This window comes from Salvelinus sp. IW2-2015, linkage group LG14 (genome assembly GCF_002910315.2).
Source record: "Salvelinus sp. IW2-2015 linkage group LG14, ASM291031v2, whole genome shotgun sequence".
Taxonomy (NCBI): Eukaryota; Metazoa; Chordata; class Actinopteri; order Salmoniformes; family Salmonidae; genus Salvelinus; species Salvelinus sp. IW2-2015.
This window is the reverse complement of record NC_036854.1, coordinates 8238738-8265368: the sequence shown is the minus strand read 5'-3', so window position 1 is coordinate 8265368 and position 26631 is coordinate 8238738. Positions and strand designations below refer to the sequence as shown.

Genomic DNA, 26631 nt, shown 5'->3' with positions numbered 1-26631 from the left:
TGCACTGCAGTGCTAGCTAGCCCTAGCCTATGCTTTCAGTACTAGATTCCAGAGGTGGGACCAAGTCATTCTTTTACAAGTCACAAGTAAGTCTCAAGTCTTAGCACTCAAGTCCCAAGTCAAGTCCCAAGTCAATACAGGCAAGTCCGAGTCAAGTCTCAAGTCAAGTCTCAAGTCCTAAACTTTGAGTTTCGAGTCCTAAACAAGTCATAATGTGCCCTTCACCAAATGTAATACCATTTCATATTTAACAAGAGTAATAGTATATTACATTTACGCAAATCCTGAATGCTTTTAACGATATATATATTTATTACTTTCCAAATAAACTATATACTTCCATGGAAATACATTGGGAGCTCTCTCTCTCTCTCTCTCTCTCTCTCTCTCTCTCTCTCTCTCGATATACTCTAGACACCTAAAACAATCCTGACATGAAGTTACAATCATTTATTTAAAGGTACATCAAAACAACTGCTACTGAACTTCAAGTAGGCCTATAATTTGAACACTGGCCTGAATGTCTGAGAAAACAATCCAGATCCCAAAGATGGGAGATAAAACCTGAACATGGAGACTACGTGTGTGTGTAATGCATAAACAGTTACATTTTTCTCTTATCTCAGGGCCCTACGATGCATTTCATTTGCAAAAGACCAAATTCGATAAAAGTCTGTCAGTCATTTGTGTACGATGAGGCCGCAGTATGATGCCACCATGGCTGAAGACACGCTCCACCGGAGCACTGGACGCAGGCACTGCCAAGACACTGATGGCCACTCGGGACAGTGAAGGAAGAGCCATCCTGTTCATTGCCCAGAACAAGAGGGCATTCTGTCCTTCGCATATGTCAAGGTAGTGACATAGCTGGAGTGGTCCCAACAGCTTTCTTCTGCCTCTTACAGTATGCTGCAAACAGCCCTTCTTCTTGTCCGAGACTATGGTCCTCTCGCTCTTTCTCATCAACAAAAGGCACAGCTTGCTCAGTCCCTGTAGCATCTTGCAGAATCAGTTCTGGCAAAACATGTAAAAGCATAGCAGAAACAAAAAGGCCAGTATTAGAGTATTGGTGATGGGGTGGGTTAAACTGAAAAAGTATTATTGTTGCAGTCAATTGGATTAAATTATGAGAAAAAGTTACATTAAACTCAATAATATTTACATTTCACTATTTGTGCCACCTCCTCCTTGACCAGCACATGGTGCTCCACCACATCAGAGAAAAATCCGGATCCAAGGCAGCTGCTTTGAGGTAGACTGGATAGGAAAAGGGGGCAGTGATTCCATCTTGTGTTCTGGCCATTTTCACATTGATGAAAATTCCAAGAAATCTTTTTGTTCATGGATGCCTAGAGACTTCTGACCAGGCCGCTCAGGAAATGGACTTGAGGCTTCCGCTGCTCCAGGTGGGGATTCAGGGACAGGACCGAGGGAACAACAGAACTGATTGTGACTATCTTCTCCCCCTGTGTCATATCTGGTGCTTCTCCAAATGGCTTCATGATGTCCACCAACTCCTTCAACTTATTCCACTCCCGTACTGTGAACAACAACTCCTTGCGCCCAGCCTTTTCTAGAGCATGACTGAGCTTTAGATGGTCACATTGGATAACTGCCTTCACTTGTCTCAGTGTTGAGTTCCATGTTGTGCTGACAGCAGCAGGGATGCCTCTTCCCCAAATTCAGCCTCAAACACGTCTTTGAATGTTGTGCTTGTATGTAGCAGTGAGCTGATTTTTGATAACTTTGAAAGAGAAGGAGTCATCACTTTTGTTTCTTTCAAGCCGTCTCCCACCACCAGCTGGAGAGTGTGGGCAAAACACTGCAAGCGCTGTTTTTTTGCAATAGCAGCATCCACTGTTTGCTGGTCTTCCAGGGTTAGGTCATTCCAGAGCTCTGGGTCGTCAAGGTGATCTTCGTCATGTACTTCATCTTCTTGTTCAATGGGGAAGCACACGGTGAATGCTTTTCTCATGTTGGCAGCATTGTCACTGATGATATAGTCAATTTATCTTTAATGCTGTACTCATCACATATGGCCTCAAACTGCTCACAGATTCTTTCGGCCGTGTGTGGGCCTTTGAAACGGTCACAGGCCAAGAGATGGGACTTGAGCTGTATCCTCTCTCCATCTTTCTCCATACAGTGCACAGTGACACCAAGGAACCCCCTCATCTTTCGGTCGGACCAAATGTCCACTGTGACTGAAACATGGTCTGTGTTGCTCCACTGACGTCTCTCTGTAGCGAGGTTCTCTACTTTTGCTGTACTTACTGTCAACCACTGACAGGAAGTGACCAAAACTCTTGTTTTCCAGAGGCAAGTTGCAATCGATAACCAGGTGGGACAGTATTGCATTGTTGATAGCTTTCTGCTGTGGATGATTCCTGCTGTACTGCCCTACACGGGTCTCCATGAACTGTGAGATTGGAGACTGTTGTAGTTCACTTGTGACACTTTTGTTCATCTGGTATTGTTCAAATCTGTAAGCATATAAAAAATAATTGAGCGGGGCAGTAGCACAATCTTGCCTGGTCTCAATCTTGAGTGCAATGATCACATTCCCGCACTGGCTGACTGTGTGGAGGCTCATTGATTTAACAATGTTATGATAGCCTACATGCTATACTAGCAAAGTTATATATAGTTGTTGGCTATATTAGCCACGACTTACCGTTCTTTGTGCAGCTTCAAATGTCGAACAAAGTTGGAAGTTGTTGCGCCTCCATCTGTAATTTTCTTCCCACACGTTTTGCAAGTTGCAATACGTTTTTTGTTGACTACAACGTAGTTCCTCTGCACTGCCACGCTCAACTTTTTCTCCGCTGGCACAATTTGATTGGCTGCTGTCCGATTCAAACTTTAATCCGTTAAATGAAAAGTTTATGCCTGCACACTTTTTTAAATAGCATCATTTTTTATATTTGGGCTTGGGGATGGTATCAAGCCAGGTCGAGTCATAAGGCTCAAGTCCAAGTCAAGTCACGAGTCATTGGTGTTAAAGTCAAAGTCGAGTTGCAAGTCATCATATTTGTGACTCGAGTCTGACTCGAGTCCAAGTCATGTGACTCGAGTCCACACCTCTGCTAGATTCATTCTCTGATCCTTTGATTGGGTGGACAACATGTCAGTTCATGCTGCAAGAGCTCTGATAGGTTTGAGGACATCCTCCGTAAGTTGTCATAATTACTGTGTAAGTCTATGGAAGGGGGTGAGAACCATGAGCCTCCTATGTTTTGTATTGAAGTCAATGTACCCAGAGGAGGACGGAAGCTAGCTGTACTCCGGCTACACCATGGTGCTACCCTACAGAGTGCTTTTGAGGCTACTATAGACCTTCATTGCAAAATAGTGTGTTTTAATCAATTATTTGGTGACATGATTATATTTAGTATAGTTTTATCTAAAAAGGATAACTTTTCAATGTTTTAGATTTTTTTATTTACTGAGGAGGATGGTCCTCCCCTTCCTCCTCTGAGACGCTTCCACTGTTGCCCTTAGTTCCCTGACTGAGTAGTGATGGGGCAATGGTGTGGGGATAGTGGTAAAACCAAAAGATGACCCTGGTTTTAAAGGTCAGACCCAAACCTTTCTATGGGTTACTAGGTAAATGGTCAATTAAAACGTTTCCCTGGTTTTGCCTATTGTGCCTGAGGTAGTAGTGACCCCCCCCCCCCCCCCCTCCTAAACTTAACTATTAGTGGAACAAAACCATGTCTGACCCTAGACCAGTGGTTACACAGCCTAGCTACCTTATCATACATCAAGCCAGAACCTACAATGGCAAGAAAAAGTAAGTGAACCCTTTGGAATTACCTGGATTTCTGCAAGAAATGGTCATATAACTTGATCTGATCTTCATCTAAGTCACAACAATAGAAAGTCTGCTAAAACTAATAACACACTAACAATTATAGGTTTTCATGTCTTTATTGAACACACAGTGTAAACATTCACAGTGCAGGGTGGAAAAAGTATGCGAACCCTTAGATTTAATAACTGGTTCACCCTCCTTTGACAGCAATAACCACAACCAAACATTTTCTGTAGTTGCCGATCAGACCTGCACAACGGTCAGGAGGAATTTTGGACCATTCCTCTTTACAAAACTGTTTCAGTTCAGCAATATTCTTGGGATGTCTGGTGTGAACCGCTCTCTTGAGGTCATGCCACAGCATCTCAATCGGGTTGAGGTCAGGACTGACTGGGCCACTCCAGAAGGCGTATTTTCTTCTGTTGAAGCCATTCTGTTGTTGATTTACTTCTGTGTTTTGGGTCGTTGTCCTGTTGGATCACCCGACTTTGGTTGAACTTCAACTGGCGGATAGATAGCCCTTCAATCTCCAGCAAAATGTCTGGATAAACTTGGGAATTCATTTTTCCGTCGATGATAGCAAGCTGTCCAGGACCCGAGGCAGCAAAGCAGCCCCAAACCATGATGCTCCCTCCACCATACTTTATAGTTGGGATGAGGTTTTGATTTGTGTGCTGTGCTGTGCTGTGCATTTTATTCTCCACACATAGTGTTGAGTGTTCGTTTCAAACAACTCAACTTTAGTTTAATCTGTCCACAGAATATTTTGCCAGTAGCGCTGGAACATCCAGGTGCTCTTTTGCGAACTTCAGATGTGCAGCAATGTTTTTTGTTGTTGATAGCAGTTGTTTCTTCCGTGGTGTCCTCCCATGAACACCATTGTTGTTTAGTGTTTAACGTATCGCAAACTTGTCGACAGAGATGATAGCATGTTCCAGAGATTTCTGTAAGTCTTTAGCTGACACTCTATGATTCTTCTTAACCTTATTCAACATTCTGCGCTGTGCTCTTGCAGTCATCTTTGCAGGACGGCCACTCCTAGTGAGAGTAGCAGCAGTGCTGAACTTTCTCCATTTATAGACAATTTGTCTTACCGTGGACTGATGAACATTAAGGTTTTTAGAGATACTTTTGTAACCCTTTCCAGGTTTATGCAAGTCAACAATTGGTAATCTTAGGTCTTCTGAGATCTCTTTTGTTCGAGACATGGTTCACATCACAATGCTTCTTGTGAATAGCAAACTCAAATTTTGTGAGTGTTTTTTATAGGGCAGGGCAGCTCTAACCAACATTTCCAATCTCGTCTTATTGATTGGACTCCAGGTTAGCTGACTCATGGCTCTAATTAGCTTTTGGAGAAGTCATTAGCCTAGGGGTTCACATACTTTTCCCAACCTACATTGTGAATGTTTAAATGATGTATTCAATATAGACAAGAAAAATACAATAATTAGTGTGCTATTAGTTTAAGCACACTGTGTGTCTATTGTTGTGACTTAGAGGAAGATCAGATCAAATTTTATGACCAATTTATGCAGAAATCCAGGTAATTCCAAAGGGTTCACATACTTTTTCCTGCCACTGTATCTCTGAGTTACCAGGTCAAAGGGAAATCCAAAACCTTTCCCTGGGTTTGTGCAATGTCAGCAAACACAGTCAGGCAACCAGCCTCATAGGGCTCACTATATTACTTGCCCATATCTCTCCTCTCCTCTCTATCCAGGCATTATATCTTGTTATACAACAGATGGGCCTAATCCTGAATGCTGATTGGTTAAAACTGCATTCCAGACATTGTCTATTCCACAAGTAACCACTGGCTAATGTTAAAATGCCTATTTACTCTGTTCCATCTGACTGCGCAATCCACTGTCTCATCAGCCCAGGCAGGGAAGTTATAAACTTGATCTCCACTATAAAAAACATCTAGACATTATCTCACATTTCTTTTAGACTAACATTTAGTTTTCAACAGCAGAGATTTGTATAAACCTTGCTGTCTGTCTCTCCGACATTTGCAACATTGTTTCAAAATTCAAATTTGATCTCCAGCTGTCCCATAATAATGAACGTGTCAGGAGTTGGGACGATACAGACTGGCAGGCAACGTTTCTCAGCAAGTCGAAATCATGAATCAGCTGGCATTATTTTTATGGATATATACAAAGAAATGTCAATTGAAAAAAGGTCAAACTAAACGAAGTGCAGCTAGTTGCAGTCTTTCCAGCTTCAGTTTTAAATGATTGTGTTAGTTGTGTTGTTGGATAGATCCTCTGAACAACAGTGTCCTGATGAGTGAGCACATTTTCTATGCCAGGTGAATTCGAGCCTTATTAACTCATTGTTATGGATGTATCCGAATAAATGTCACTAGAAAACTGCAAATGCAGCTACTTATTCTGGCTGCACATTTTGACGTGACTGTAAGCTAGCCGTAGTTGCCTAGCTAGCAAGCAAGGGATAAGTGTGTTGCCAGCCAGTATGGCAATGGAACATTTAGAACGAACGACAGAGACACAGAACAAAAAGACTGAGCAACTGGATCGTGTCTCTGGCAACCGAACCGATAGTACGAACGACCAGCCGGCTTGGGTAGTAACCCTAGATTTGTGTCAGGACTATATTTTGTGGAAGGATGAAATAGTATTAATAAATTCATCAAAATAACTTTTTAATTAAAATATGTCAATCATTATTTGCTTATGTTGGTAACCCGTTGTATCAAAGTGATAATGCACTCGAAGCCGGTGTTTGGAGGATATATTAGCACGGTTTGCCGGACCTCGACTTTGTCTCGGGCCTAACAACACCCGTGCAAATATATCCTTCAAACACCGGCTTCTCTGACATTATCACTTAAATGACCCATACCTGACACTCACATAGCAGGCAGGTGTGAAAACACAGAGGTGTGCTCCAGGGTCGGGCTCAATTCGAATTGAATTCAAGAAGTGGTTTGAATTAAAAATTCTGAAATGTATTTTTTTTAAATTAATTAGCTCCTACTTATCAGTTTATTGAGAAGTCATTGAAAATAAATGCCATTTTTTCGATTATTGACTGCCTTCAATTCGAATTGAGGCCAACGCTGATGCACTTAGGGCTCATAAACACTGAGTGATAAGAGAAGCGGAGAGGGACGAAGGAACCAGAGGATTAAGCACGACAACCCTGTTCCTCAGCTGATGGGTGCAGAAATAAGGACTGGCCTACATGTTTTGGTAAAATTTAAAAAATCATGACTCCATAGCCAGAGGTTGGAGCCAATATTGCAAAGTGAAAGAAAGATTCTCCCGGTTGATAATACTGGGCGCTAAGGTAGTAGAAGTGATGTGGAAAGGACTGCTGGAACTTGATTGGTATTCTTTCAGCTTTTGTCTGGATCTCATTTTCTTTGTGTTTACATTGAACCACAGCGCAATACATGGAATACACTAAACTAACCCCCAAGCATTTTCCCATGTGGAGTACATGTTAAACACTTGCAAATTACCCATGAAGAACAGAATAAAGACTTTGCTTTACCTTTCCACTGCATTACTTTCGTACTCTACACACACACACACACAACACCACACACCACACACACACACACCACAACACCACAACACACACACCACACACACACACACACACACACAACACACACACACACACACACACACACACACACACACACACACACACACACACACACACACACACACACACATCTTTGATAGAACTAAATCCATTGCCTAAGCCTCCTCTTTCTGTCTTAGTGTTCAGTGACTGAGTACGGTTTCACAATGGCCCTCCTTCATCCCTGAGCCTCCCCACCTCCTCCCTCAGCCCAGCCCAATGTCCTGGACACAGTGGTGACTTCATAAGAGAGGGGATTAGTGGTGAGAGCCTGGTGATTAGCAGACCCTGGGCCAGCCGTTAAAACAATGGCTAAAGAACAGGCCCAGTCAGTCTGTAGCTAACTCTGACCCTAACCCTGGCCTGACCCCCTGACTCCCACCCAACCACCAAACCAGAGAAACACTCTGTGGGTCTGAGGGAAACAAAACTCATTCCTGTAACCTGGAGCTCTCTAACAGGCAGATAATTACAGACATCAACATTCTATCGTTTTTAGAAACAGATATCAACTATTCTAACCTTGGACCATGATATAGAACTCTGTGCTATTTTTGCATAACAAATCTGGGAGCGTGGCCACTCTGGTTAACTCTCAATCATGAATTCTATTGGTCAGAGACAAATCCATATAGATACAGGACTTGGCGAGCAACACAACCCCACACCCGCCACACACACAGCACACGCGCACACACACACACACACACACACACACACACACACGACACACACACACACACACATCACCCACACACACCACACACACACACACACACACAACACACACCACACACACACACACACACACAGACACACAGACACACACACACACACCACACAACAACACACACACACACAAACACAACTGCTATAACTAACCTTGTGGGGATCACAAATTCAGTCCACACCCTACCTATCTACCGTGACTTCCAGACTAATCTACAAATCTAACTCTGTGAACACTAAACTAATCCCCAACCCGCCTAACCCTAAACCTACCTAGCCACCCTAACATTAACCCTACTCCTTAACCCTAACCATAACCCTAACTCTAACCTAACCCTCTAACCTAACTTTAGCCCTAGCTCTAACCTAGTTCCCTAATGCTCCTAACCATAATACTCCTAACTCCTAACCTAAATAACCTGAACCACCTACTGCCTAACGCCTAACCATAACCCTAACGTCACTAAACTTAAACCTATGCTCCTAACCTCTAACCATAACCCTAGACTTCTAACTACCCTAACGCCCCTAAACCTAACCCTAACTCTAAACCTAACCTAGCTTCCTAACCTTAAACTTAACCATAACCCTAGCTCCTAACTCTAAACCTCTTCACCTAACCCTAGCTCCTAATTCCCTAACCACATAACCTAGCTCCTACCCTACCATAAACCTAGCTCCTAAGCTCTAACTCTAAAACCTAAACCCTAGCTCCTAACCAACCATTAACCTAGCTCGCTAATAACCTAACCCTTAGCTCCTAACCCTAACCCTAACCCTAGCTCCTAACCCTAACCCTAGCTCCTAACCCTATCTAACCCAACCCTAACACTAATTCTAAACCTTAACCCCAAACCCCGTTAGTGAGTACACCACAGACACAGACGGACACGGACACACACAGGCACAGACACAGACGGACACGGACACGCACAGACACAGCACACACAAGACCTGGTTCAAATACCATTTCAAATATCTCAATTACTTTCAATTACATTCAAAGTTAAGATATTACATACTACTTTATTTGAAAAGACAGTAGTTGAATATTTGGAAATACACAAGTGTTTGAAAATACTCAAATTTACTGATTCAAATATCACATCCCATATATTTTACCCAGGTTACTGAAATAGAATTTGAAGTGTGAGCAAAACATTTTTTTTTTTTTTTTTTTTTACAAATAACCATTCCAATACATTTGAAATACTCAAATGCACAGAAAAAATAAATGTTAAATACCAGATACTCAAATAAGCATGTATTCCAACCCAGGTCTGACACACACCACACACACACACATTTAGCTCAGGCCATGGCTTCCCACATGAGGGCCCAAACTGTTAATCTAGCATAATCTCATTTTAATCTGTTTTAATCAATCTGGAAAAACCTGCACTTGGGTGGATGAGCGAATGGTGGAGGGAGCGCAGGAGGGTGTCCCACATGGTCACAGGCAGCACTTGGGACAGATACCCCCATCAGATATACACACATGCTGCTGTCAGAGAGAGAACAAAGGGTGGGAGGGGAGAGAGTGAGGAGAGAGAGAGAGAACCCATTTTTTCGACAACAAACATATATTTTTTCTCTCTGTGATATGATGGCAGCACAAAGTCATGTCTCATTCATTAAAGTCAAATGTCCCCTTTTTCTTCTCTCTCTCTGTCTCTCTTTCACACACTCTGACTCAGAAAGCAAGCTTTATTGTAGTCAATTAAATGTTAATCAAAAACAATTTAGCTCCCCCTCCCTCCCCTTTCCCTTACTCGGCTGTGTGATGGCGGCTAGTGGAGTGGCGTAATTGGAAGAGACAGGCTCCGAAAAAAACTAATTAAAGTTTAAAAACCCAGGGTCAAAGTGGCAAGACAGATTCTAAAATGATAACTTTAATTTACTCAAGGGCAGAGAGATTGCTGGGAGCGTGGGAGTGTGTGTGTGTGTGTGTGTGTGTGTGTGTGTATGTGTGTGTGTGTGTGTGTGTGTGTGTGTGTGTGTGTGTGTGTGTGTGTGTGTGTGTTGTGTGGTGTGTGTGTGTGTGTGTGTGTGTGTGTGTGTGTGTGCCACAGGGGTATTTGGGGCCCAACTGTAAGTGCCACTATTGGGTTACCCTTCACCTAGATTTTAAGCCCACTCTATATCCATACTATTTATTCTACTCCAAATCAAATCATATTTGTCACATGCACTGAGTACAACAGGTATACAACAGATCCTTACCGTGAAATGCTTACTTACAAGCCCTTAACCAACAATGCAGTTAGAAATAGTGTTAATAAAATATTTACTAAATAAACAAAAGTAAAACATTTTAAAACTAGCAATAGGTAACACAAGAAATGTACATAACAATAACGAGGCTATTGGGGGTAGTGGGTACCAGTACCAATACCTCCTGGGGTTCAATGTAAGTAGTCAGGGTGGCCGTTTGATTAGTTTAGTTGTTCAGCAGTCAGTCTTGGGGGTAGAAGCTGTTAAGGAGCCTTTTGGTCCTAGACTTGGCGCTCCGGTACCGCTTGCTGTGCGGTAGCAGAGAGAACAGTCTATGACTTGGGTGACTGGAGTCTTTGACAATTTCTTGGGCCTACCTCTGACAGCGCCTAGTATATAGGTCCTGGATGTCAGGAAGCTTGGCCCCAGTGATGTACTGGGCCGTACGCACTACCCTCTGTAGCGCCTCCCGGTCAGATGCTGAGCAGTTGCCATACCAGGTGGTAATGCAACCAGTCAGGACTGTCTCGATGGTGCAGCTGTAGAACTTTTTGAGGATCTGGAGACCCATGACAAATCTTTTCAGTCTCCTGACAGGTAAAAGGTGTTGTCGTGCCTTCTTCACATCTGTCTTGGTGTGTTTGGACCATGATAGTTTGTTGGTGATGTGGACACCAAGGAACTTGAAAATCTCGACCCGCTCCACTTCAGTCCCTTCGATGTTAATGGGGGCCTGTACGGCCCCTCCTTTTCCTTTAGTCCACGATCAGCTCCTTTGTCTTGCTCACATTGAGAGAGAGGTTGTTGTCCTGGCACCACACGGCCAGGTCTCTGACCTCCTCCCTATAGGCTGTCTCATTGTTGTCGGTGTTCAGGCCTATCACTGTTGTGTCGTCAGCAAACTTAATGACGGTGTTGGAGTCGGGCTTGGCCACGCAGTCGTGGGTGAACAGGGAGTACAGGAGGGGACAGAGCACGCAAACCTGAGGGGCCCCAGTGTTGAGGATCAGTGTGGTAGATGTGTTGTTGCCTACCCTTACCACATGAGGGTGGCCCGTCAGGAAGTCCAGGATCCAGTTGCAGAGGGAGGTGTTAAGTCCCAGGGTCCTTAGCTTAGTGATGAGCTTTGTGGGCACTATGGTGTTGAACACTGAGCTGTAGTCAATGAACAGCATTCTCACATAGGTGTTCCTTTTGTCCAGGTGGGAAAGGGCAGTGGGGAGTGCGATTGAGATTGCGTCATCTGTGTTCTGTTGGTGCGGTATGCGAATTGGAGTGGGTCTAGGGTTTCTGGCATGATGGTGTTGATGTGAGCCATGACCAGCCTTTCAAAGCACTTCATGGCTACTGACGTGAGTGCTACGGGACGGTAATCATTTAGGCAGGTTACCTTCGCTATCTTGGACACAGGGACTATGGTAGTCTGTTTGAAACATGTAGGTATTACAGACTCGGCCAGGGAGAGGTTGAAAATGTCAGTGAAGACACTTGCCAGTTGGTCCACGCATGCTTTGAGTACATGTCCTGGTAATCCGTCTGGCCCTGTGACCTTGTGAATGTTGACCTGTTTAAAGGTCTTGCTCCCATTGGCTGCGGAGAGCGTGATCACATAGTTGTCCGGAACAGCTGGTGCTCTCATGCATGCTTAAGTGTTGCTTGCCTCAAAGCAAGCATGAAAGGCATTTAGCTCGTCTGGTAGGCTCGCGTCACTAGGCAGCTCGCGACTGGGTTTCCCTTTGTAGTCCGTAAAAGTTTACAAGCCCTGCCACATCCGACGAGCGACAGAGCCAGTGTAGTAGGATTCAATCTTAGTTCTGTACTGACGCTTTGCCTGTTTGATGGTTCGTCTGAGGGCATAGCGGGATTTCGTATAAGGGTCCAGATTAGTGTCCCGCTCCTTGAAAAGCGTAAGCTCTAGCCTTTAGCTCGGTGCAGATGTTGCCTGTAATCCATGGCTTCTGGTTGGGAAATGTACGTACGGTCACTGTGGGGACGACGTCGTTGATGTACTTACTGATGAAGCCAGTGACCGATGTGGTATACTCCTCAATTCCATTGGATGAATCACGGAGCATACTCCAGTCTGTATTAGCAAAACAGTCATTTCTTTGGTCATAAGAGACAGTAGAAGCAACGGTATGAGAAACATTATGTACAAAATTAGTTACAAAACGTGAAAAAAGCACAGTTGGTTAGGAGCCTGTAAATGCCCCCTCCCCCAACCCCCCTTTAAACCACAGCATCCCACCAGTCTGTGTGTAATTAATCCAATTTGAAAATACGCCTGTCTAAAGGAAGATGGGCACTGGGGACGAGGGGGAGGACCGTGGAGTAGATTACAGAGGGGGAGGGACATGGAGGTAGATTACAGAGGAGGGACCATGGAGTGTTACAGAGGGGGAGGACATGGAGTAGATTACAGGAGGAGGACGCATGGAGTGTTACCAGGGGGAGGACCGTGGAGTAGATTATAGAGGAGGGGACCATGGAGTGTTACAGAGGGGGAGGACCGTGGAAGTAGATTAGAGAGGAGGAGGACCATGGAGTGTTACAGAGGGGGGACGGGAGAGATTTACGAGGGTGAGGACGTTGAGGAGATATGAGAGGAGGAGGAGGACCATGGAGTGTTACAGAGGGGGAGGACCTGGAGTAAATTTACAGAGGAGGAGGACTGAGTTTACAGAGGGGGAGGACCGTGGAAGTAGATTACAGAGGAGGAGGACCATGGATGTTACAGAGGGGAGGGACCGTGGAGAGATTAGAGGAGGAGGACATGGAGCTTTACAGAGGGGGACCGTGGAGTAGTTAAGAGGAGGAGGACCATGGAGTGTTACAGAGGGGGAGGACCGTGGAGTAGATTACAGAGGAGAGGACCATGGAGTGTTTACAGAGGGGAGGACCGTGGAGTAGATTACAGAGGGGGAGGACGTGGAGTGAGTTACAGAGGGAGGCATGGAGTAGATTACAGAGGGAGGAGGACCATGGAGTGTTACAGAGGAGGAGGACCATGGAGTGTTCAGAGGGGAGGACCATGGAGTGTACAGAGAGGAGGACCGTGGAGTAGATTATAGAGGAGGAGGACCATGGAGTGTTACAGAGGGGGAGGACCGTGGAGTAGATTACAGAGGAGGAGGACCATGGAGTGTTACAGGGGGGGAACCGTGGAGTAGATTACAGAGGAGGGACCGTGGAGTAGATTACGCGGGTAGGACATGTGAGTTGATTTTAGAGGAGGAGGACATGGAGTGTTACAGAGGAGGAGGACCGTGGAGTAGATTACAGAGGAGGAGGACCATGGAGTGTTACAGAGGGGAGGACCGTGGAGTAGATTACAGAGGGGAGGACCGTGGAGTAGATTGCAGAGGGAGGACCATGGAGTAGATTATAGAGGAGAGGACCATGGAGTGTTACAGAGGAGGAGGACCGTGGAGTAGATTACAGAGGAGGAGGACCATGGAGTGTTACAGAGGGGAGGACCGTGGAGTAGATTACAGAGGAGGGAGACCGTGGAGTAGATTACAGAGGAGGAGGTGACTCAGCGTCGCGTGACTTGTGAACATCACACGGCGGAGTGTTCCATCACCCCAGACCAGGGGGAAGGGGAGGGGGCTTAGTAAAATGACACATTATTCAGACCATCACCATGGCGCCACAGATACTGACTCACAGTGCACAGACGCTAGATAGAGGACTGAGGAGAGAGCATTTATGCAAAACACACACACATACACTACCAATTTTTTGTGGGGGAATCCTACTCATTAAATGTTTTTTTTCTGTATTTTTACTATTTTCGTACATTGTAGAATAATAGTGAAGACATCAAAACTATGAAATAACACATATGGAATCATGTAGTAACCAAAAAAGTGTTAAACAAATCTAAATATATTTAATATTGGAGATTCTTCAAATAGGCACCCTTTGCCTTGATGATAGCTTTGTACACTCTTAGCATTCTCTCACCCAGCTTCACCTGGAATGCTTTTCCAACAGTCTTGAAGGAGTTCCCACATATGCTGAGAACTTGTTGGCTGCTTTTCCTTCACTCTGCGGTCCGACTCATCCCAAACCATCTCAATTGGGCTGAGGTCAGGGGATTGTGGAAGCCAGGTCATCTGATGCAGCACTCCATCACAGACAGTGTCACCAGCAAAGCACCCCCACACCAAAACACCTCCTCCTCCATGCTTTACGGTGGGAAATACACATGCAGAGATCATCCGTTCACCCACGCGGTTGGAACCAAAATTCTCCAATTTGGACTCCAGACCAAAGGACAAATCTCCACTGGTCTAATGTCCATTGCTCTTGTTTCTTGGCCCAAGCAAGTCTCTTCTCCTTATTGGTGTCCTTTAGTAGTGGTTTCTTTGCAGCAACTCAAGTATGAAGGCTTGATTTACACAGTCTCCTCTGAACAGTTGATGTTGAGATGTGTCTGTTGATGTGTCTGTGAAGCATTTATTTGGGCTGCAATTTCTGAGGCTGGTAACTCTAATTAACTTTTCCTCTGCAGCAGAGGTAACTCTGGGTCTTCCTTTCCTGTGGTGGTCCTCAAGAGAGCCAGTTTCATCATAGCACTTGATGGATTTTGCGACTGCACTTCAAGAAACTTTCAAAGTTCTTGAAATGTTCCGTATTGACTGACCTTCATGTCTTAAAGTAATGATGGACTGTAATTTATCTTTGCTTATTTGAACTGTTCTTGCCATAATATGGACTTGGTCTTTTACCAAATAGGGCTATCTTCTGTATACCACCCCTACCTTGTCACAACACAACTGATTGGCTCAAACGCATTAAGAAGGGAAAAAATTCCACAAATTAACTTTGAAGAAGGCACACCTGTTAATTGAAATGCATTCCAGGTGACTACCTCATGAAGCTGGTTGAGAGAATACCAAGAGTGTGCAAAGCTGCCATCAAGGCAAAGGGGGGCTACTTTAAAGAATCTCAAATATAAAATATAAACTCAGCAAAAAAAGGCAATCTCAACGCTGTGCGTTACAGGGAAGACATCCTCCTCCCTCATGTGGTACTCTTCCTGCAGGCTCATCCTGACATGACTCTCCAGCATGACAATGCCACCAGCCATACTGCTCGTTCTGTGCGTGATTTCCTGCAAGACAGGAATGTCAGTGTTCTGCCATGGCCAGCCAAGAGCCTGGATCTCAATCCCATTGAGCACATCTGGGACCTGTTGGATCGGACGGTGAGGGCTAGGGCCATTCCCCCCATATATGTCCGGGAACTTGCAGGTGCCTTGGTGGAAGAGTGGGGTAACATCTCACAGCAAGAACTGACAAATCTGGTGCAGTCCATGAGGAGGAGATGCACTGCAGTACTTAATGCAGCTGATGGCCACACCAGATAGTGACTGTTACTTTTGATTTTGCCCCCCCTTTGTTCAGGGACACATTATTCCATTTCTGTTAGTCTGCCTGTGGAACTTGTTCAGTTTATGTCTCAGTTGTTGAATCTTGTTTATGTTCATACAAATATTTACACATCAAGTTTGCTGAAAATAAATGCAGTTGACAGTAAGAGGGCATTTCTATTTTTATTTTTATTTGTTTAACACTTTTTTGGTTACTACTACAATGTAGAAAATAGTTTACAACAAAAAAAAACTTGAATGAGAAGGTGTTCTAAAACTTTTGACCAGTATGTACACACACACACACACACACACACACACACACACACCACACACACCACAACACACACCACACACACACACACACACAACACACACACACACACACACACACACACACACACACACACACACACACACACACACACACACACACAGAACACACAGAAAGAAGAGAGAGAGGAGGGAGAGAGAGAGAGAGAGAGAGAGAGAGAAGAGAGAGAGAGAGAGAGAGAGAGAGAGAGAGAGAGAGAGAGAGAGAGAGAGAGAGAGAGAGAGAGAGAGAGAGAGAGGGGGAGAGAGAAGAGAGAGGGGCATCAAATGGTCAGCTCTGTAATTGTCAAGCCCTCCCCCTACTTTACCTGTCAATATGACCTCATCATCAGTGACGTCATTGTCCCCGCCACTCTTCAGCCATACACCATCACAACAACACAGTGAAGGTATGGGCCTACTCTGCTTCAGACACAACAGTCATTAACATGGATGTAAACTGTCAAAAGGACAACATGCAGCTTGTCCTTGGGGAAGCCAATTAAAGGGCTCCATTGATTGGAATGTGAAATAGAAAGTGAACCCAGTGGGACTGTGATATAGCTGCAGGTTCACTGTTCAGAGAGTGTGGCACTATTCAGAGGAGGAGAAGGAGAAAGAAGCCCTGGAGCAATGGGTTCCCACAACCTAGCGCCCCAACCCCCCCTCGCCCCCAAAACACCCACAGTCCCCTCTATTGGGAGTCATTGCCAAAGGGCAGCTGTAATACACCAATTTGGAGCAAAGCTTGTTCATTGACTCCCCCTTCCCCCCCTTTTAACTGCGTTCACGTCGATTCCTCCGGATTGGCACGGTGCCAAGGCTTTAAGAAGTCTCCTGGATCGTGCTCCCACAGTCAGGGTAGTAACGCATGCTCCCAAGCACACAGACACACACACAAAGACACACACACACACACACACACACACACACACACAGACACAGACAGACACCACATCTAGGTTTCTCACTAGCAATCAAACTCTCAGTGTTTCAAACTAGTGGCTGGTTACACTTACAATCTCCTTTCACTTATACTAGACTCCATTTCATTGGTGGTTCTATGCTGCTGGTCTTACAGAAGCCATGGCAATGTGGTATCAACCTGTTACACTGCTAAATCACCACAGTGTCATTGCATTTATAGAATATAGAATATACATGTATTGTTAATGGCTTTCTCTATGACTCCAGACTGAAATACATCAGTCTGTTGTGCATACACACACACTGACAGCAGAGCGGTGTTCTCAGCACAATAACAAACTTCCAAACCTGTCTTCACGGAGAGATATCCAATAACGGCCTAATCCAGTCTGGAAACCAACAGGGCCCTGAACAGCTTCCACCCCCAAACCAAAGACTTCTAAATATTTGACCCTTTATGCACTAACTCTTTTGACTCATCACATATGCTGATGCTACTGTTTATATCTATCCTGTTGCCTAGTTACTTTAACCCTACCTATACAGTCAAATCAAATCAAATTTGATTGGTCACACACATATTTAGCAGATGTCAATGCAGGTGTAGTGAAATGCTTGTGTTCCTAGCTCCAACAGTGCAGTAATATCTACCAATTCACAACAATACACACAAATCTAAAAGTAAAATTATGGAATTAAGAAATATATAAATATTAGGACGAGCAATGTCAGAGTGGCAGTAGAATAGAATACAGTATATACATATGAGATGAGTAAAGCAGTATGTAAACATTATTAAAGTGACTAGTGTTACTGGCCAGTGATTCCATGTCTATGTATACAGGGCAGCAGCCTCTAAGGTGCAGGGATGAGTAACCGGGTGGTTGCCGGCTAGTGATGGCTATTTAACAGTTTGATGACCTTGAGATAAAAACTGTTTTCCAGTCTCTCGGCCCCGGCTTTGATGCACCTGTACTTACATCACCTTCTGGGTGATAGAGGGGTGAACAGGCGGTGGCTCGGGTGGTTGATGTCCTTGATTATCGTTTTGGCCTTCCTGTGACATCGGGTGCTGGAGGGCAGGCAGTGTGCCCCCGGTGATGCGTTGGGCAGACCGCACCACCCTCTGGAGAGCCCTGCGCTTGCGAGCGGTGCAGTTGCCGTACCAGGCGGTGATACAGCCCGACAGGATGCTGTCAATTGTGCATCTGTAAAAGTTTGTGAGGGTCTTAGGGGCCAAGCCAAATTTCCTCAGCCTCCTGAGGTTGAAGAGGCGCTGTTGCACCTTCTTCACCCCACTGTCTGTGTGGGTGGACCATTTCAGATCGTCAGTGATGTGTACACTGAGGAACTTGAAGCTTTCCACCTTCTCCACTGGTGTCCTGTCAATGTGGATAGGGGGGTGCTCCCTCTGCTGTTTACTGAAGTCCACGATCAGCTCTTTCGTTTTGTTGATGTTGAGGGAGAGGTTATTTTCCTGGCACCACTCCACCAGGGCCCTCACCTCATCCCTGTAGGCTGTCTCATCATTGTTGGTAATCAGGCCTACTACTGTTGTGTCGTCTGCAAACTTGATGATTGAGTTGGAGGCGTGCATGGCCACACAGTCATGGGTGAATTGAGGATCAGTAAAGTGGAGGTGTGGTTTCCTACGTTCACCACCTGGGGACGGCCTGTCAGGAAGTCCAGGACCCAGTCAGACCCAGGGCCCCGAGTTTGATGATGAGCTTGGAGGGTACTATGGTGTTGAAGGCTGAGCTCTAGTCAATGAACAGCATTCTGACATACGTAGGTATTCCTCTTGTCCAGATGGGACAGGGCAGTGTCCCATCTGCACATCTACCCTGCACATCGACTCAGTACTGTTACCCCGTGTATATAGCCAAGTTACCGTTACTCTTTGTGTATTTATTCCTTGCATTATTATTTTTCTACTATTTATCTTATTTTTCTCTCTGCATTGTTGGGAAGGTCCCATAAGTAAGCGTTTCACTGTTATTCTACACCCGTTGTTTACGGAGCATGTAACAAATAACATTTGATTTGATGGATTTGTTCGCCCACTTCTTTCTTTCTCTCCCTCCCTCTATCCCGCTCTCCCTCCCTCTATCCCGCTCTCCCTCCCTCTATCCCGCTCTCCCTCCCTCTATCCCGCTCTCCCTCCCTCTATCCCGCTCTCCCCCCAGTGTCCTCCTCCTCCTCCGTCTTGATAAGACCCCTAATCATTGTCGGACTGGTGAATCAACACATTCAGCATGCAGAGGGAGGGGAAGCCCAATAAAATTATCATCACCATGTATCTCTGCTGGTTTATAAAGTGACCGTTTCATATACGCCCTCGGACCAAATGGGGTTTGGAGGTGGGCTGGGCAGACAAGGGAGGGGAGTGTTGGAGGTGCTGGTGGAACACAGGGACAAATCTAAAACATTGCTAAACAGAGACAAAAGGCAGACAATTGCTACCTGGGGCCTGGGGAAGTCTAATGTACTGTAATAACAGTCTAATATAGTGTAATAACAGTCTAATATACTGTAATAACACAGTAATAAATGACTTTGAACAAATGAAAGAATTAATTATAGTTTCATTTCCCATAAAATAATGATTCTCTACACACACAAACTAATCCTTGAAAGGGGAGACTGGGTGAGTGTGCGTGAGGTGTGCTAAAGATAATGAACAGATGTGTCTGTGCCTGTCTGTGTGTTCTGGAATGTACTACACAGTACCCATGTAACAACAGGAAGATTGGGAGGATTTCCTTATGTACATTTATGTGTATATGTGAGTCTTCATTCATGTGTTTATTAAACAACAGTGTGTGTGTGTGTGTGTGTGTGTGTGTGTGTGTGTGTGTGTGTGTGTGTGTGTGTGTGTGTGTGTGTGTGTGTGTGTGTGTGTGTGTGTNGTGTGTGTGTGTGTGTGTGTGTGTGTGTGTGTGTGTGTGTGTGTGTGTGTGTGTGTGTGTTAATATCCCTGCATCGTCAGTGACATAACTGAGCCTGAGACTTGGGCTCTGCTCTGCAGCTGTTAAGGGGGGCTGGACTCTGAGCTGAGCTGCCTGTAGCATCAGGCTTAAGTAACACAGAGGCCCAAAGTTCACTGGAGCAGCGCCAGGAACACACACTCCTTAACCACACACTGAGGTGCTAACACGCACAGAGGTACACACAGACAACTTAACCACACACACAAAGGAATACGCACACACAGAGAAAGGCGTACACACACACAAACTTAACTGCACTAGAGGTCCTATTTTGGTCTCTCTCTCTCTCTCTCATACCACAGCTACTCTTAGCACACATTTCAACAGCACTCTTGAATGCACACATTTCATTCACTCTTGATTGCGCTAAACTGAAGATTTATTATGATTGTGATTGATTGGTTATCTATATAATGCAGCTATGTTTTGTGGTGCTAGGCATAGGCATGTGTCAAGAGCAGGTCATAAGACGTGACCCAGAGCGTCCTGGGTGAGGTCAGTCAGTGAGAGCAGAGGAACCCACAGGGATTACTAGGATTTGCTGAGCAAATCTACTCAACAAAGCCAGCTTTCCCACCGCACATGTATGAAACCTAAGCTGACAAACTAACCACCCTGTCCTGAAACCCAAGAGCGTCTGAGAATGAAATCACAAACTGAAAGCAGGTCTGTCAGAACACCATGGTTGCTATAGGGCCTTGTGAACACCTGCCACTAAAGCTCTTCTCTAGTTTCATTGGTTGTCAGTAGCCATGCCATGTTGATACCTTAAAGCTGGTGGCGTTGGTTGTCTTAATGCATTGGCCTGATATAACTTGCCTGCTCCTAAGAACTCGGGAACGCGCCTGTGGGACTTTGTGGTGCTTAGCGAGCGCTGGTTATAGCAGGCCAAGAGCTCTCTGTCATAAATTGTGGCTGTCATTGGCTGTGCTTTCTGTGGGCTACTATAGGCTATTCTAAAATGAACAGGTCAGATTAACACAGATCCCCCCTTAAAGGCTAATCGACACATCAAAACATTTCAAAAGCAGCAACAGCTGGAGTCTGTGATCAAAACGTGTAATGACAGAACTATAAAAGGCATAGCCATGGGGATGTGGTAACAACATCTATGTTCCGGCGTCCTGCCTGTTCCATATTTTTTTATCAGGCACTGAAACATGAGCACCCCACCCGCCTGACCATCCATGCCCCAAATTCCTTGGGCATCAGCCCCGCAGGGTGGCAAATGAACACAGCCTGTCTGGTCCCTCCCATACAGCGCATGTTCCAGCAGCCCACCCAACCGCCACAGGAGCACAGATAACTCATCCCCGCCTGATAACTGATGGCCTTTTCGGCCAACGAGACAAGTCCGCGGGGCCGGGGCCCTGACGAAGTGAGATCCGATCCGTGACCTATGCTCTTTAGCCCCACACACCCCCTCATTCTCTCCCCAGGCCCGGGGCCCATATGTCCTATGCCTCGTTCCTGGTTAGGGTTACATTCCCTTTGAAGGTAGTCTTACTCCCGGCTGTTCACCCGACCTGGCGGCATCCCAAGTCGTTATGTAATTCCCCAACTGCATTATGAACAACATTGGCAGTACAGTATCCTACCTGACCCAAGAGATATGCTAATTCCTGAGCTTTAGGCCTACATAACAAATATAGAACTTTACACAGGGCCTGCCCTGATAGGCCTACATAACAAATATAGAACTTTACACAGGGCCTGCCCTGATAGGCCTACAAACAAATATAGAACTTTACACAGGGCCTGCCCTGATAGGCCTACATAACAAATATAGAACTTTACACAGGGCCTGCCCTGATAGGCCTACATTCACTTGTTGAGGCAATAGAGGCATAAATAGTTCATTCTGATCTGACAGTTGAACCACTTCTGGACCAGCAATGTTTGTTCTTTACTCTGAAGTTGGGATTCATTGTAGGACTGTACATTCTATGATTTATGTCATTGTATCAATATTTTGGCATAGTCATTCTAAATAGGTTACAGAGTAGGCCCCCTCCATGTGACAGTATAGATAGGCTACACTCGAAGTTGAGTGACGCCTAATTCCAAAAGAGGGAGAGAATGTGTGTATGTGTGTGTGTGTTTAGAAACAAAGAGAACATCCAAAAGTACAAATTCTCAAGACCCATGTGTTTCTTGTTATTGTTGTTGTTTTGATGACAGTGGATGGGAGGTGGGGGGAATGAATGAGTGTGGAGGAGAGGAGGAGAGCGTTTGTCGCTTACCTTCCACCCAGCCGAACTGTTACTGTCGCCTTTGTCTTTGAAGTACGGCACACATCTCACCATCCAGTCATAAATCTGAGACAGAGTCAATCTCTTGTCCGGCGTGCTCTCTATGGCTTTGGTTATCAGGTCAGCATATGATAGATTCCCCCACGCGTTCCTGCGCGACGAAGACTTCCGTGGAGTCTGCGGACCCGGGCCGCTGGTGCCGAGTGCGCCCGAAGTGGTCGTGGGGGAGTGGGAGGAGAGCGGGGAGCCTCCGTTCTCCTGTCCGGACAGCAGTCCTTCGGCCGTAGGGCTGTTGCTGTTCTGGTGGTCTGCTCCCACGTTGGTGCCATTGACGTTGATGGCCATGGACGTGGCATGTTGTTCCTCTTCGTCATCCTCTTCCTCGGGTATAATGTCAGTGTCGTTGCTTTCTGGTTTCCCCGCATTTGACTCGGGTCGGGGCAACGGCCAGGTGCACGATCTTGGCCGTTTTTGTGGCTCGAAGTCTGGGTCTATGGCCACGTCCAACTCATGGAGAGGGCTGGGAGTTGGGATCTCGGCCATCTCTCCTTCAATTACTAGCTCGTCCCCGTTGCCCGCTGATAAAGTCAGTAGATAAGTAGTGGAGAGCTGTCAAAGTTGCATTCCATGAATGCACGCCCCCGTCCTTTGTTGCTATTCCAGACCAGCAGTCCCCAAGGGTCACTGCAAACTCCGCGCGAATTGCTAAATTAAATCCTCGGTATTACAAAAAGAGCACCATTGTGCTGTTCAGGGTGGATTTAAAACGTAGAATGTCGTGGACTATTATAAATGTATTAACACCATAACTGGTAAACTATGGCTATTCTCCTTAGCTCAAAAAGCAAGCCACGGCTACTTCACGTTTGACAATCGCAACAGTTCAGAACAGGTTGCTGCATATTCATGGTATTTCTCCTGGACTGGAGCAATGGTAATAATAACAGTATAGTGTGTACAGTTCGGTTCACGAGTAAATTATAAACGGTGTACCACGTGTTCGTTCATCAATGAGCGGTTACGCGTTCCTTCCTTGCACGTTCAAGATCAAATCCCGCACTGATTCAAAATAACTGAATACACCTATTGCCACAGTGAAAGTGAAGCTGTGGCCAGGACACAGTGCAGCCCCCTCTACGTTCAGGGCTGCCACGGATAAACGCGCTATGGTGAATTAGATGGCTGCAACACCAGCGATTAATTCCCGCATAGTTCTATTCCAATTGTCATTGCTGCCATTTGAACAAACTCCCTTTCGCATCCAAGTCCTTTTTACTACCGGACTGCACACAGGAAACCTGCGTTTGTTGTCAGTGTCGACAGAAAAACGAAAAGGAAAGGAATAACCGAAAATGATATCTCAGTCTATTCAACGTCGCCTCTACTGACCACGCATCACAGTTGGTATGGAAAACGAAACGCCACCTCACTCTCAGTTACAGTAGCCTATCTCTCCAGCAGCACACATAAACACTAACCTATCTGCTTAGCATATTCCGTCTTAAGACAGCCCTCAACAAGCTCGAAGTTATACAGCAACAGCAGCAATAGGCTAGTAGCGTTGCCACCCCCACCGAAAAAGGCAAGCCCCCTGGATTCGGTATACGAGATCGCCCTTTAAAGAGACACGGCTCCTAAACAGTCTACAGCATGTGCGCACTAAAGCAGTGGAGGGGAGGACGGTTCATAAAAACGTCTGGAACGGAGCAAATGGAATGGCATCAAACACATGGTAACCGTGTTTGATATTTGATACCATTCCACCAATTCTAATTCCGCTCCAGCCATTACCACGAGCCCATTCTCCCCAATCAAGACGCCACCAACCTCCAGTTGGGGCGCAAAGGCATGTCAAGGCAAGCAGTGTGTGGAAGGGACACATGGCCCGGCATGTTGACGGATACAGAAATAGACAGACAGATCATCATAATATTATTTTACACCGATAAGAACACAAAGAATATTCAAAGTTGGACAGAGGACATTCATATTTAATTCCAAATAATTGTATTGCTCCTTCTGGAAATGTTTACAATTCATAAGCTAATGACACAGGCTACATTAGAACAATAATTTATACATATTGTTGACATATATTATTATTGCCACTTCCTCTGTAGCACACTATTACAATGTAACAACTGACATACACATGTGTAACAACATAGGCAAATACCAGCAGATGTGTTTATTTTCCTCGTGTTGGGTATTACACTTCGTTCATGACATGCACATGTCATACATTCTATCAAATATGTCAATGAAAGTCTTTCAGTCAAGTTGAGTAATTTTATTTTAACAGTCTCTTTAAAAATGTCTATAACTTGTCCCTTTATTCCGTGAGCATGGGTGTCAATCAATCGCGACAGCGCGCGCAGAACACGCCCCCTTCAAGACAGATCGACCGCTTCAAACATATGACGTCATTCCATTTATAATCAAGAGATAAGGGAAGAAATCCTATACGGTTCACCGTTCTGTAAAGTGATGCTTCGGAGTGATCTCCCTTCCCCCACCACCTCCCTCCTTGTCTGTACGAAAATATCAGCAGTAGCCAGCCTACGTACGTCTTTGTTCCAGGGAAGATGTTGTGTAAATTGCCGGTCCACCTTGCAGGGACACGCGATCTCGATTTCTGTAATCTGTACAGAAATGATCGTGTTCCACCTGTGCGAACTGCGCTGTATTCATCAATGAATTCATGGAACGGTTGTTATTGATTATGACTGGATAATAACAATCCGATATAATAGTTCAGAGAAAACACGCACACATCCTGCAAGGCATTACTTGTGTAGTTATGGCTTTGAATTTCACATGAAAAACATCCACACTATTTCATTTATTATGATAACAAAGGAAATAGATACACATGCATACAAAACGAACACAAGAACACACAGTTCCTCTTTGTTCCTCCTGTCCCAGCTATATAAAGAGGATTGGCTGATTCAGCAGTTTGGTGCCTGTGAATAGCCGCTGCAGTGGAGGGTTAACTGCGGGGTGATGTCACCTAGGTCCTACGGCTGTACCAATCACCTGGAGCTCCTAACAGTCTGAAACGGCCCGACCTAACTTGGCACAATGTTTTTAGGCATCAGAGAGAGGAAAGGGACACAGGAGGTGGATGAATGAATGCTTCTTCTGTAAGCTGGTGTAAGAGGACAGTGTAAAAGAGAGAGAGGAGAGACAGAGCAGGGAGAGAGAGAAAAGGTGTGACAGGTAGTCTTGCTGCTTGAATTGAAAACAGTGTCATCCTTCAGGGGTGTATTTATAATGATCACATCACAGCATTGTCAGATGAGTCATTTCAGGCCAAGAACATGTATAGCTGTTTGAAGTGCGTAGTTTCATTGCTCCTGTCACTTTAATCTATCCCCACCTGCTGTGAACTCTGATGTCACTCACCACATCACAGGAACCAGCTCAACAAAGACTTCCATTCAGTGTCCCTAAAAGAGTGAACACATCAACAGGATAGTTGTCTGCACAGTAGGAAGCCGTTCGTTCACTTGCTCTCGTTGCAGTGTGTTATAGGGGTCACAGGTCTTGGAGAATGATAGAGATAACATCATTGTATCGTCGCATTATTTTGGGCTCCCGAGTGGTGCAGCGGTCTAAGGCACTGCATTTCAGTGCTTGAGGCGTCACTACAGACACTGGTTCAAATTCAGGCTGTATCACAACCAGTCATGATTGGTAGGGCGGCGCACAATTGGCCCAGTGTCGTCCGGGTTTGGCCGGTGTAGGCCGTCATTGTAAGAATTTGTTCTTAATTGACTTGCCTAGTTAAATAAAGGTAAAAATAAAATGGCAACTGTGTGTGTAATCTCCATTCTGAAGTAGTCAATTTCATTTTACTACTTCTATGAGTTGGCAAACAAACTGAAAGGGTGCATACTGCCACCTAGTGTTTGCTCACGGGTATAATTCATTGGCTGAGCCCTCCTGGTGACCTGGATGGAATCATGTGATCCTTCCTTAATCCATAGGATGTCCCACCCAGTTGACTACTTTAAAATGGTGGAAGCCCTCAATGGCAATGTCCATGCCAAAACAGGTTTTATCCATCTAGAACCCTCTAACTATGGGTCCTACGTACTTCAATCAGATATATTAGTGACTCTCTCTCCTCCACCCCCACCCAGAACACACTGTTCCTAACACTTCATTACCCCTCAAAGGCCGATGATGACCTGAAATATTGTTTGTGTCATTACCTCCCTTGTGACCCTAATTCTATTATTGAACCAGTAGGCTCCCATTAGAGAGGGGCCGGGCCACAAAACCATCCAGTTGTAACTACCCATAATCTGACCCTCAAAGCTTCCAAACTGTCCCCTTCCTCACATCTTGATCACTTCACTCTCCAACCCTCCACCCCCCGAACCCCTC

General features: G+C 45.3%; 1 protein-coding gene and 1 long non-coding RNA gene across 2 annotated transcripts; both read right to left on the bottom strand.

Moving 5' to 3' along the window:
• Nucleotides 1-289: 289 nt before the first annotated feature.
• Nucleotides 290-4280, bottom strand: LOC139028644 (uncharacterized). The gene is made up of 2 exons (XR_011480850.1): nucleotides 2675-4280; nucleotides 290-2483 (listed from the first exon to the last, which is right to left on the bottom strand). It is a non-coding gene; the product is annotated as an uncharacterized lncRNA (long non-coding RNA).
• Nucleotides 4281-22026: 17746 nt separating this feature from the next.
• Nucleotides 22027-23817, bottom strand: LOC111972515 (forkhead box protein O3B-like). Its single transcript, XM_070446488.1, has one exon. It carries the CDS (start codon nucleotides 22777-22779, stop codon nucleotides 22042-22044), a length of 738 nt encoding a protein of 245 aa, XP_070302589.1. The 5' UTR covers nucleotides 22780-23817; the 3' UTR covers nucleotides 22027-22041.
• Nucleotides 23818-26631: the final 2814 nt, after the last annotated feature.